Source organism: Hydra vulgaris, chromosome 12, assembly GCF_038396675.1.
Source record: "Hydra vulgaris chromosome 12, alternate assembly HydraT2T_AEP".
NCBI lineage: Eukaryota > Metazoa > Cnidaria > Hydrozoa > Anthoathecata > Hydridae > Hydra > Hydra vulgaris.
The window spans coordinates 7,421,307-7,435,313 of NC_088931.1; the positions used below are offsets into that span (position 1 = coordinate 7,421,307).

The 14,007-nt window shown below is 26.2% G+C and overlaps 1 protein-coding gene and 1 long non-coding RNA gene across 2 annotated transcripts; one reads left to right on the plus strand and one right to left on the minus strand.

The window, feature by feature from the left end:
- Positions 1 to 1,064: 1,064 nt before the first annotated feature.
- LOC136087827 (uncharacterized) lies at positions 1,065 to 3,275 on the minus strand. Its single transcript, XR_010642112.1, has 4 exons — positions 2,714 to 3,275; positions 2,469 to 2,593; positions 2,068 to 2,314; positions 1,065 to 1,827 (listed from the first exon to the last, which is right to left on the minus strand). It is a non-coding gene; the product is annotated as an uncharacterized LOC136087827 (long non-coding RNA).
- A 400-nt stretch (positions 3,276 to 3,675) lies between these two features.
- On the plus strand, positions 3,676 to 4,414 carry LOC136087826 (uncharacterized). Its single transcript, XM_065811399.1, has 2 exons — positions 3,676 to 4,057; positions 4,247 to 4,414. Exons 1-2 carry the CDS (start codon positions 3,833 to 3,835, stop codon positions 4,358 to 4,360), a joined length of 339 nt encoding a protein of 112 aa, XP_065667471.1. The 5' UTR covers positions 3,676 to 3,832; the 3' UTR covers positions 4,361 to 4,414.
- The last annotated feature ends 9,593 nt before the right edge of the window (positions 4,415 to 14,007 follow it).

The following is a 14,007-nucleotide window of genomic DNA, read 5'->3' on the forward strand; positions in this document are numbered from 1 at the left end:
TTAATAGATAATTTAATAGATAAACGTTTGAAACCAGAAATAAGTGAATTCGAGTTTTTAACATTTTAGGAAACTTTTAACGAATATTTCTCTAATGATATGACACCAGGCGAGGCGCGACGTATTCATCGAAAAAAACTTTCGATTAAATATGGTATAGCTAGCAAGCAAAAGACAGCAGATGCTAGAGAAAATCCTACACTAAATCAAGTTTATTATTGGCATCGCATGTATACGGCGGAAAATTACGGCGCAGTCACAGATCCTATTGGTAAACTAAGATCTTTTATCGAAACGGAATTTTACAAAAAACAAGGTAGGTTTATTTGTTAGGGTACTTGACAAAAAAAAGTCTTATCTAGTGCTAAAAAGTTTGTTATTATTAATTTTTTAAACCAATTCACTGGAATTAAAGAATAAAAGATAATAAAATTAAACTTTAAGTAACTAAAAATAAAATAATGTAATTAAAACTTTTTGCAAGTGATATCCTTACCTTTTTGCCTGTCGCTTGGGGAATGGAGGCTATTGAAAAATGTTACTTAGCTTGAATTTTTTTTGCGGGTTTTAATTTGTTAATGTTTAGGCAGTGTCCTTACAGGTATATGCACCGCAAAAACTAAAGCACTCTAAAAAACCACCCGACCTGGCTACAACTTATAGCCAGGCCTATTTAAAAATAAAAAAACTTTTTTGAGTATTTTCGAATATTTTCTCTTTTTTTTTATAGCAACTTTTTCAGTCTAACAATATTAAATCTAACAATACTTTTAAAAATGCAAATGTTAGCTTTGTCAGTTAGCTATCTTGACTTTTTTATAAGCTCTTGACTGTCCTTTGATTATAACATGACATTATAAATGAAGCATTAGAAGAATGTTTGAGTTATACAATAACTCAATATTCATAAATTTTTCATTGCTCTCTAAATCACTATCTGCGTTAAATAAGCTATTTGTTCGATTTGTCAGTATTCTTTGCAAAGCTGTAGCAGGAAAAATCATTGTAAGTTTTTTTTTGCATCAACACGCCATGCTAACTTGCTGCATTGGCATTTCTAAATATTGTGGCATTTTGGGCATTTTCTCAACTTTTTTACTTTACAAATGTTTTCAGTACATTTAACAAAGACTTTCTTTTCTTCTTCTTTTTTTTTCCTGCATTTTGCAGTTGTTTTCGAAGTTTTTGTTCTTTCATTTTATTTATGTCTTCAACTAAACTCAAAACATCTTCAGCATTCTTGATTATCATGCACTTGAGTTATTTGTGTCGATTTGATTGATAGATTTAGATGTAGACTTTTTTAATCTCCATAGTCTCCATACGATTTTTTGCTCTATCCTGTTGCATGAATACAATGCTCAAAGCTTAATTGGTTATATATAGAGGGTTTTGTTGCCAATTTAACCCCTATATATTCGCTAAAATAAGCATGAATGCTTCTTTGTTTAACGCATTTGCCTCAGTAAACATTTTGTCTTTCTATATCCGTGATAAATACTTTTGTTTACCAGGTCTAATAATTAGTCATTCATTTTGATTGAAGGAATGACATAACATGATAATCAAATCTCAAACTGTCTCCATTTATTAATAGGACAACAATTCTTTAAATCTTGTTCTCTTTCAAGTACTCATCGAATTCTTTAACAGCAGCTAAAAGTGTATGGCCATCTGATACGCCATGTTTTGAAGAGGTTTTTTTGATTGTTGATTTAGATTGTAGATTGAATGTAGATGTTTTAATGTTGGCTGCTGATTCATTAGATAACATCAGGGTTGTTATACGTACATTGCAAAATATCATTTAACACATACAGACCTTTCCTGGAATTGTAAGGTGTAGCTTTATTAGTAATATTATTTCAGTTTAAGTTAGTTTAAAAAGTTACTAAGCAGCACAGTTTTATTACTTTTACTTTTAATGTAGTTAAATATTTAGTGAACCTAAGTTAAAGCAATTTTTAATGAAAGGAAATTTTACAGAAAATGTAGATTATAAGAGGTTTTACAGCTGCCTATGCTGCATTAAGTTAGTAAATATTGAAAATTAAAATAAAAACAAACCTGAGAATGACATGAAGGAATGGATGCTAACAAATTCTGTTTTTTGTTTGCATTTTTTTACATTGATCTCCTTTCGCAGCATAGACTAAACCAAAAGAAGTTCCATCAACATCATAGTGAATGAATTGACGAATTGCATCATTATTAAAAACTCTTGTGGTGTCAATATTTACTTTCCAAATCTCTTCTTCAGTTTGCTCTGCTTCTGTCATAACTGCAGCTGCAAGAAGTTGCTCTGCTAGTGCATCTAAAATTTAACTGATTAAATCAGTTATACCTATTTACACTTTAAAAGGGAGGAAAGAGCATTAATGAGAAACACATTATTATAATACAAAAGGTAAGGTAAATACGTATTCTCTAGAAACATGACGTAATATCTTTTCAATAAAAAAACAAACCTTAGTGATTGCGAACCATTTTCCTTGTAAAATTTAAGGCTCTGTTGATTGAGACTTGTCCCTGGCCTTTGATTGTTAAATTATCATCTTTTGCATGAAATCATAACCAAAATGAAAACCGAAATCTAAAAAAATTATGCAAACAGATCATAAGATAAAAAAAAAAATTTATTAAGTTTGTGTAAATAGAATTCAGCTATATGAGTGCTTTAGATACTAAAAATTGAAGCTATTTAAAAACATACTGTTGATTCTTTAATGCCAATTTTGCAGCAGGTGATAGTGGCTAATATTTTTGCCCTCCACTCAACTTTTTGTAGGTGTAATGTCTTATTTTCAATGTATCTAACATTATTTGGTCAATGGTGCTTTATTGATACCTTGCAAGCATCTATTTTTATTTTTCACGAAGCGTACAATTGAATTCTCTTCTAATAATATTAAGCAGTATTGCCGTTCTTTCCCTGTCTTTGTTTTACTATCCAGGTGTCAATTTATTGTTTATCAATCTTTAATCAAGGGGAAAGTCCTGATTTAACGAAACACTGCCCTCTTACACCCTTATCTTATAATGTTATCATGTCTGTTTTTTGCATTTGTGTGCTTTTTTGCAAATACTGCTTCTGCTTTACAATTTGGATTAAAAGACCTTGTTCCAAATAATAAGGAAAACTTAGTTTTCATTTTTTGAATACTTTAATATTTATTCCTGTATAACAAATAAAAATGTTTACAAGTTACAACAACAATAATTCAAAGCATAGATAGCAAGAAAGTATTTAAGTTAATCCTCCTGTGATATAGATATAAATGTATGGGAAAAAAAAAATAAAAAGTTTGATGCAATTTTATAGCTGAGTTTTGAAAAGTTTTCATAAAAAAGCTGAACAAAAGATTTTTTTCCTGTTGTCTTTTTTAATACTATTCATAACAATTTTCTAAACAATATTCCTTTATATAACAAACATAGAAAAAAAAATTTAAAAATAATATATTAATAATATATTATTTTTAAAATTTTAATATAAAAATAGAAAACACTGAAGACTAAAAGTATAAATGATATTTAAGTTAATTAAACATAAGTAACATTACCCTAAAAATATATGTATATCAATATTTTGGTACAAATTTCCATTTATTAGTAATTTTTTCTAAATAAATATGAAAAACTTAAAACTATAAATTCAAAACAATGAGGTTGCGAGAAGACCTCTACCAATAACTATACATTTAAATAAATACATAAGATTATGTTATCATAAAATAATTGTAATATTTTTAACATAAACTTTTTTTAAGGACATGAAGTTCATATCAAAACTTAAGGTGACCTTTAGGCAGTTGTTATAGCAACACCAATAATGCGTCGTGCCCAGAAAATAAAAACTTCTAGAGAAATAGTTTTCATTGATTCTACAAGTAGCGTTGACTCTACATGCTCCACAACAACAGTTGTCTTTACAGCAACATCAGCAGGTGCAGTTCCGTTAAGTGTTTTGATATATAATGGACAATGTACAGCTTCCTACACACTTGCATTTAGTCTACTTAAAGAAACATATGCTGGATTATTTGGAGGACAATCGGTAGATTATTTAACAGTATTATATAAGCATTAATTGTTGTTTTCTTTGTTACAATTATCAATTATAAAATATTTTAAAAGTCTACAGGTTTTATAAAAAAGTCTATAGATTTTAGTAAAGTTTTTGACACAATTGTTGGAAGTAAATTAATTTAAAAAAATAAAAATGAAATTGTTTGTTTTTTTATAGTATCCAGATTTAGCAATGACTGACGACAGTAAAGCTGAGAAAGATGCTATAAAAGTGGTATGGCCAGGTACTCATCAGTTACTTTGTCAGTTTCATGTAGCACAGGCTGAGTGACACTGGCTTTTGAAAATCAAAAACAGTGTTCATGCTAAAGATAGGCAAATACTTGTGAACCTATTTAGAAAGGTATTTTTTTTATTTTATAATAAAAAACCCTTTAATTATATTTGTATATATATAAATATATACATACATACATATATACATACTTTATATTTATATATATACTTTATATATATGTATATATTATATATATATATATATATTAATATATCTATATACATCTATATATATATGTATATATATATATATATATATATATATATATATATATATATATATATATATATATATGTATATATATAATATATATATAATATATATATATATATATATATATATATATATATATATATATATATAGGACTCACTAATAATAATTTATTTTATAGGTAGTCTATGCTTTGACTGAGGAAGACTTAACCATTGCTGTTAACGACATTCTAAATTGCAATCATGTTAAATTTATTGAGCAATTCAGAAAAATTTTTTAAAGGCGAGAAGAATGGACATCATTTGATAGAAAGAAGTTTATTACAAGAGGGCACCATACAAACAATTACTCTGAGGCTACTCTAAGAATTCTAAAAGACATTGTTCACCAACGTTGCAAAGCATTTAACATTGTTGCTCTTGTTGATTATATATGCTTTGTGTGGGAGGTATATTACCAAGATAGAATTTTAGTGTTTGCTCATAATAGAGTACCTTCTGCATCAAAAAAAATTCTTAAGACTTAAAATTAACTACCATGATTGCATTCAACCCATTGATGGTGTTAGTAATTGTTATACTGTGAAAAGTGTTACAAAACCACTGGAACTAGAATACGAAGTAAACATAGAAGTAGGTTTATGTTCCTGTTATATTGGGCAATTTGGTGCTTTTTGCAAACATCAAGCAATGGTTCAAGAAACTTATGCTGGAGTTTTTCCAAATTCTCCAGCTACAACCCAAAAATGTAGATATAAGTTGGGAATTTTAGCACTTAGAGAAGATGGTCCTCCACCAGAGTTTTTTCTCTCTATAATGGAAATGAATGTGTACAATGAGACACAACAAAATTTGTCTCTGCTTAGTAATCCAATTACTACATTTGAAACCAATTCCCTTTCACTAGCAGAAAATACACCAATAAATTTAATTGTGCAAGACTTCGATTGTACTCAACAACAAACAGTATGGTCAGAGTTTTATATGCAAATGAAGCAATTAGAAAATATGTGCGCAAATAACAATTTAGGAATAACATCTGTAGCAAAAATTAATACCAAGTTAAAAAGTGTTCTTAGCATCCCTAAAGCTGTAGATACACTGCTATGCATAAAAAGAAGTGTACATGCCACTGTAAAGAGTAAAAGTATAATTAAAATACAACCAAGTTCAGTTGGCAGACGCACCCATGCAAAATCACGCAGTCTAAAAAGTGTAGCTGTTGGTCGTCCTCCTAATGGAGATAAAAAAAAAAGAAAAAAAAAAAGAGAGAAGCTTGGCAAAAAATATAAATAATAATGCAGCAAATGCAAAATCACATGGAAAAGGACATTAAATTTTTATTAAACGTATGATTGTAATGCTTATGTAAATTATTAATGAGTTGCTGCATAGCACTTTCCATATATATATATATATATATATATATATATATATATATATATATATATATATATATATATATATATATATATATATATATATATATATATATATATATATATATATATATATATATATATATATATATATATATATATATATATATATATATATATATATATATATATATATATATATATATATATATATATATATATATATATATATATATATATATATATATATATTATATATATATATATATTTTATATATATATATAAAATATATATAGATTGTGTAGAATACTTTAAAAAGTATTCTACACAATAGAGTGCTCAATGTTCTTAAAAAAACAGAGCAATTATATATTAGTAGAAAATCACTTAACTATATCACTTATATATATATATATATATATATATATATATATATATATATATATATATATATATATATATATTTTTTTTTTTTTTTTTTTTTAAATGTTATTACATTTATTATATCGACAATGTAAAAATGATTATTATATTGTCAATATAATTATATTGATAATCTATATTATATAATATAGCAAACATTAAATTTGATTATACATAAAAATAATTATTATACCAAAAAATATATATATATATATATCAAAATAAAATATATCTGTGGTACTTTATTATAACTCCGATGCAATTCTTTTTTATTAAAGTTACTTAACTAAATAACTTTCTTATGTTTATTCAATTCTAATGCTATTCAAAAAAAACAAAAAAACAATTACTTTCTCTTTAATAGCAATTAAATTTATTTTGCTTTCAGCAAACGCGCGCATGCCTCTCTTTCAAAACCAACGTATCAGATTGCGCTATTCTTAGGTATTTCTGAGCCTGTATAGGGTTTCAAAATATGCATCCGGGCCTGCTATTGTTGGTCAACAATATATTAATATATTAATATTATAACTAAAATTATAAACATGTTAACTATTTATTAAATTTTTATTAATTATTACTTTCTAGAAGTGGTACAATATGGTTAATTGCAATATGAACTTTCCATATTATATTTAAAGAAATATTTTTCAAAATAATGTTTAATATATTCCATTGAATTAGCATTAGTTGTCTTAAATTCAATAACAGCAGATTCCATATCACCAATAATTTTTTCTCCAAAGGTAGCTTGCTTTACTGCTTTAAACTTTCTTAAACTTCATTAACTGGAAATAAATCAAGTTTTCCTTGATCAGCAATATCACGAGTAAGAACATCTAACTTATCTAAAAGTTGGTTGGCATTATTGCCATCAAACCCAATGCCATGATAACCTCTAAAATATATATAGTTTGAGTTTAATTATTGTTTAAAGCCAGGCCATAGTTTTGATAAAAACTTTCCAAAAGATGTAACTATTCCAATTAATATATGCAACTCAGGTACTGGAACTAAATTTTCTATAATTGTGCTCGGATCTTCTTCAAGATATAAAACTCTTGGATTAATTACATTTTTATAATCAACCATCTTTTATTTTGGCTTTCCAGCTTCTACATATTTACTGTATTGATAATCAAGAGAAGCAAGAATTCGTTTTACTCCACAATCCAAAAGATTCTCTCCTCCACACCACAAACAACTATATTTTCCAGCATGGCTTGTAATGCCAAGCATTGAGTTTGCACTTTTTAAATTGAATCCAACAGAATAATTAATATTTTGAAGATTAAGAGGATCAACTAATTTCTTAAGATTTCTATTGTGTTCAGATATTCCTTCTGCAATAGCAACAATAAAACAACGCTTCACTCCAGCATCATCAAGGTCAGTTTGGTTGCTAGTTTTATCATGCGGATTAAAAACATTCATTGTGACTTTTAAAAAACCTTGACCGGAATCCACAGCAACCCTTATAATTGTAGAAAGAGGATCAATATTTCTTTCAGTGATTATAAAATGTATAAGTTCATCAATATCCTCTATACAAACCATTGATTTATTTACTATATCACCAGCAAAAATTCTTCTTCTTAACATAGAAAATATTCATTCATTTCAGCTTTTAAAGTTTATAACTTTTTAAATATATCTCCTTCAATACTAATTTGAAATCCAAGATTCTTTCTAAATATAGAGCACATTTTTTTGGTTTTACACTGGGATAGTTCTAAACATTTTACAAGCTCCATAGTTGTTCCAAAAAACAACTGATTTAAACTTGCACGATCACTTTTTTTGTCAATAATCCCAGCTACAATACTTAACGGTTTCCCATGAGTAGCAATTGCAAGTTTTTCTCCTCTAAAAATATTTGCATTTTGCATTTTTTAGGATACTTGAAGCAACACGTTCTGCACTTGCTAATCCCAATGCATATGCTGCAAAACTAAATTTTTTACAGCTCGAACAACAAAAACCGCCGACAAATTAAAGTTATTTTGTTGAAAATTGCGGATAATTAAAATAACTTAAAAGTATTAATTTTATTTTTTGATTTTTATGCATTTTTCCACTCAACTGGAGGTTTTAAGTAATCAATTATTTATTATTCTTTATGTAACTAAGTGTATATAAAATAAAATCTGATGTGCGTAGATTTCAAACCTTACTGAGGTTCACAGTGAATAGAAGGCTAAATATTGATAATGAAGTAAAAACATTATGAAATTCGAAATCAGCATAAATAATTATTAAGAAAAAGTGGTTAAACATTAAAAAAAACTAATAAAAGTTCTTAAAATTTTGGACCCTCCTTGCCCCCTCCCCCTAATAATAGTTACTATATGTATATGTCATCAACAATGTTGATTCATCAAATTGATGGAAATATGTATATATAAGTACATATATACAACTATACACGCGTATAAATATATATTAATTTAAGTTTATATGTATATGCTAAACTATAATATAAACTAATTTAATTCCAATGAAAGTTTAACATAACGTTGTGCAAACGTAAAATATAACGTTGAATCAACTTAAAATACAACGTTTCGCCAACGTAAAATACAACGTTGTGCTAACGTTGTAAAACGTTATGCAATGCCAACTTTAAATACAACGTTCGATCAATGTAGTTTTTTGGTTGTTGGCGACGTCGTTTTTGTAACCAAAATGATATAAAAACAACGTTGGCGGTCGATGTTGGGCCAACGAAACGCACAACATTTTTCTAACGTTTTATCAACGTATGTGTGCTAGCTGGGAATGTATATGGATCAACGTTGATTCAATGTATGTAATCCAACATTAATCCATAGACATCGGATTAACATTACCTTATAAACATTGAGTTAACGTTGATTCATATACATTGGATCAACGTTGGGTTTAGATCGGAAAAACAACCAACTTTTACGATGTTTTTATATACGTTGGACGAATGCAATTTTGCTGACTATTTTTAATCACGTCGTTGTTAAGATTTTCATACGACAAAACTAACATTGGATCAACGTTGTATTTTCATCGGACAGCCGACGTTTACGATGAATTTACATACATACATACATACATACATACATACATACATACATACATAAATACATAAATACATAAATACATACATAAATACATAAATACATACATACATACATAAATACATACATACATACATACATACATACATACATACATACATACATACATACATACATACATACATACATACATACATACATACATACATACATACATACATACATATATATATATATATATATATATATATGTATATATATATATATATATATATATATATATATATATATATATATATATATATATATATATATATATATATATATATATATATATATAAAATATATACTACGAAACATGTTAAGATTAAAAAATATCGTGTTTTTCTTTAAAATATGTTCACATTTAATGCTATTGCGTTGCTCAAGATATATATATATATATATATATATATATATATATATATATATATATATATATATATATATATATATATATATATATATATATATATATATATATATATATATATATATATATATATATATATATCTTGAGCAACGCAATAGCAATAAATGTGAACATATTTTAAAGAAAAACACAATATTTTCTAATATTGACATGTTTCGTAGTTAACATTACAAAACCTACTACATTACTACATTTTCAAAAGATAAAATATAATTTAAAACTCTGGATATAAATACAAAATCAAAAGTGTCTGGAGGTTTCTCCAATATAACTGGCATTACATCCAGCACAAGAAAATTCGTAAACAACATTGGATTTGAGCAGCTTAGAAAGTGGATCTTTTATACATAAACTGTTTTGTAATTTGTTGATAGTGAAAATTAAATTAATTATAACATCTTTACAATATTTTTTAATGATTTTATTAACTTTAGATTTAGTAAAATTTGAGTAAAAACCTATAAATGGAAGCTTATAATATCTTATATTATGGTTATCAATACTATTTATTACAGATGAATTTAACTTTTTATCAACAAATAATTTAATTTCAGTGACAATTATTTTATGTGGATATTGGTTATTTTTTAAAACATTAGATAGATTTTTTATGTCCTTATCAAAACCTAGCCATGTGCTGTTGATTTTATATGTTCTATCAATTAAACAACGTATAAGACTAATTCTTTAACAATAGGGAACAAAACTGGAAAATTTGTGTAAAAGACCAGTATATGTTTTTTTGTGATAAACTGATGTGGAAAGCGAAACAGACTTATTGATAAGAACATCTAAAAATGCAATTTGATTATCTTGTTTTTTTTCCATAGTAAATTTTAAGCTTTTATGTTGTTTATTAAGATGTGTAAAAAATTCCTGAGCTTCAAACTCTGAATTAAAAATAGCGATAATATTATCCACATAACATTTATAGAAAATCGGTATGGAGGAAGAGCAATTACTAACCCATTTTTGTTCGTGAAACCCCATAAAACATTAGCTAGAATTGGCGATAAAGGAGAACCCATTGCAACGCCAATTGATCATAATATTTACCGTTAAATAAGAAATGAGAACCGGATGTTGAGATTTGAATTAATTTTTTTAACTGAGCTTTAGAAAAATATTTTAAGCACGTTTCATCTTTAAAGTATAGATCAGTAGCTATATTCATAGTTTCAATAAGTGGAATATTAGAAAATAAGCTTTCAACATTATAGGAAACTATATATTTGTTAGTTATATCAACTTGTTTTAATTCCTCAACAAAAGAAAAAGAGTCACAGGTGGAATAAAATATAGGTATATAAGGAGACAATAAATCAGAAAGATATTTGGCAAGTTTAAAATAAAATATAATTTAAAATCATATTCTTGTTATACGATATTTTCATATTTATTGAATTTATTTAAGACGGCAGCGTATAAACTTTTTGTTTTAAATATATTTTGATGTTATTATATATTTACAATATTTCGCTGACCTATAGCGGTCAGCATCATCAGATGTAATAAAAAACGTTACAAAAAATTTGCTACAAAACTACATCAAACCGTCAAAAAGGAAGACATTACAGGCGTAAAATACGAATAGTTTTCATTAAATAATATAATGGCGTCAGGTAAAATTTGACCAAAATGGTCTTCAAGTTCTCTTGTTTTTATTCATTATATTTTCACCTTTAAATTTGATATTCTTTTTTGAAGAAGATTTTTCGTTTACATTTCGTACCTTCGAGTTTTTTGTTTTTTTCTTCGTTTTTTTTGTGAACCTCTTCGCCGTAAAGAGCAGTATTATAACCTTTTAAAATCATACTCTTGTTATACGATATTTTCATATTTGTTGAATTTAATTAAGAGGGCAGCGTATAAACTTTTTGTTTTAAATATATATCTTAATGTTATTATATATTTACAATAATAATATATCTCCCCTATCGTTTTTTAACCTACTTTTTTGATATATTCAAAGGACTTTATTCCTATTATTGTCTTTTTTCTATATTTTTTTTAACGGAGTTTTGTTATTTTCTAAAGATTTTAACGGAGTTTTTCTTTTTAATTTTGTTTTTTTTTTATTTTTTTTCTTTGCACTTGTTAAAGCTCACATCGGGGCTCTATGAAAAAATTGTGTTGACTCTGGTCATCCATATCTTCTTTGAGCCCCTGCCTGTTTATATAAATATAATATAAATGTGATAAGACCGTAAGGACTTCTAGGAGCACCTAAAATAACTACAAAAAAAAAAAAATAATAATAAATAAATATATTTTTTTCTTTTTGTATATGGAATAATTTTTTTATATTATTGTATGAGCAGCAAAATATATGAATATATATATATATATATATATATATATATATATATATACACACACACATATATGTATATATACACACTTACGTTGGGCCAGCGTATGTAAATACATCACAAACTTCGGCTACTTTCTCCGATGCAAATACAACGTTGATCGGATGTTAGTTTTATCGTATGAAAATCTTAACAACGACGTAATTAAAACTAATTAGCAAAATTGCAAAATGTTTTATTGAAAACCATACGGTTGTTAATAATCTATTTTAAAAGTTGATAATTGTTCAACAGTTACAATAAATTCTAACTATTAACTAATAAATAGTTAGATTAATAGTTGCTTTCATTCATAATGGTTGATTAATAAATACTATCTATTATGAATGTATATAAATAAGACATTAATATTATAACCTTAAAATAATTATTACTTTAAATAAAGTATACTTTAATATATTCCACAAGTTCAGATCGTCAATTTTTTATACTATACACAAATTTATAAAATACTTTACTTTACTGCGGTAGTGGTGTAGGGGAGACCGGGGCTAGTTACAACAAAGTTTAAAAAACAGCGTCCAACTCCCATAACTTTGATTTTTTTTAATTTTTTATCAGGGGGTTTTAAAATAGATCTTAGTGATGTATTAAATCAACATTGATAAATATAATTTAAAACTTACTTGTTTCGCAATAGTGAAACAAAAAAGTTGCAATTACCCCGCTTCGTGGCAAGTTGCAACAGTGAACGGGGTAGGTTGCAACACAATAGTTTGAAAGTATAAGCCTCGCAAGGTCATTAAAATTTCATAAGAAAAAAACAAAAATCAAACTTAGATAATCTTAGATAACGATAAAAAAAAGAAGTTCCTAGCTACTCCTGACTTTCATTGAAAAACAAACAAAAGAAACTAAAGAATTAATTACATTTCATTTTAACAATTAGATTTCTTAAATGGGTTTTTTTATTGATGCGTAGTAGCAGATTTTTGTTTTCTAGAACTACTTTCGTTAAAAAAACGTCAATTACTTTAGAAATAACTAGAAAACCGAGTAAAATCAACAAAATCAATAAAATCCGCAATTTTTTTTTTTTTTGTTGTTGTTCTTTTATCTTTACAATGTCGTGATTCTATCTATATAACTGATACAAATTTACAATGTTTATAAAATATATGATGGTAAGAGAAAAAATAAAATCTCACAACTTTATAGAATACAAAAAATATAACTGCAGGGTATCATTATTATTAAAAGAACGCGGGAAACTTGCAGAAGACCAGATGGTCTTGTCATCAAGAAACCGCTTGTACTGGTAATATTTTTTGTATTTTTGTTTTTACATGTTTCTAGTTTCACAAAATATAGTGGTAGTTCATTTTATATTGGACTCACATATAATAAAATGTAAGATAATAAATAATTGATAAATGCTAGATTTTGTACACATAAATATATGATTAGGCATAAATAAAATTATTTTTGATTTATATATTTTTTATATTAATATTTGTTATTGAAGTTTTTTTGAGATTTTCGTTTCAACGTTAATTTTGGCTCTAGTTTCAGTATTAGTTTAGTGTAAGTTCATATAATTGTTTATATTTAAAACGAATTTTTTTAGTAAGATTTTCAAACAATTTAGGTTATCTAATTTTGTAATTATGGATAGAGATAGGGACCGCGATATGAAATTGTGAAACACGATAGTTTTGAATTTTATGATTCAACTTACCCCAAGCAAATGATCATTATCATTATCACTCTAACCAATGTATATAACTATTT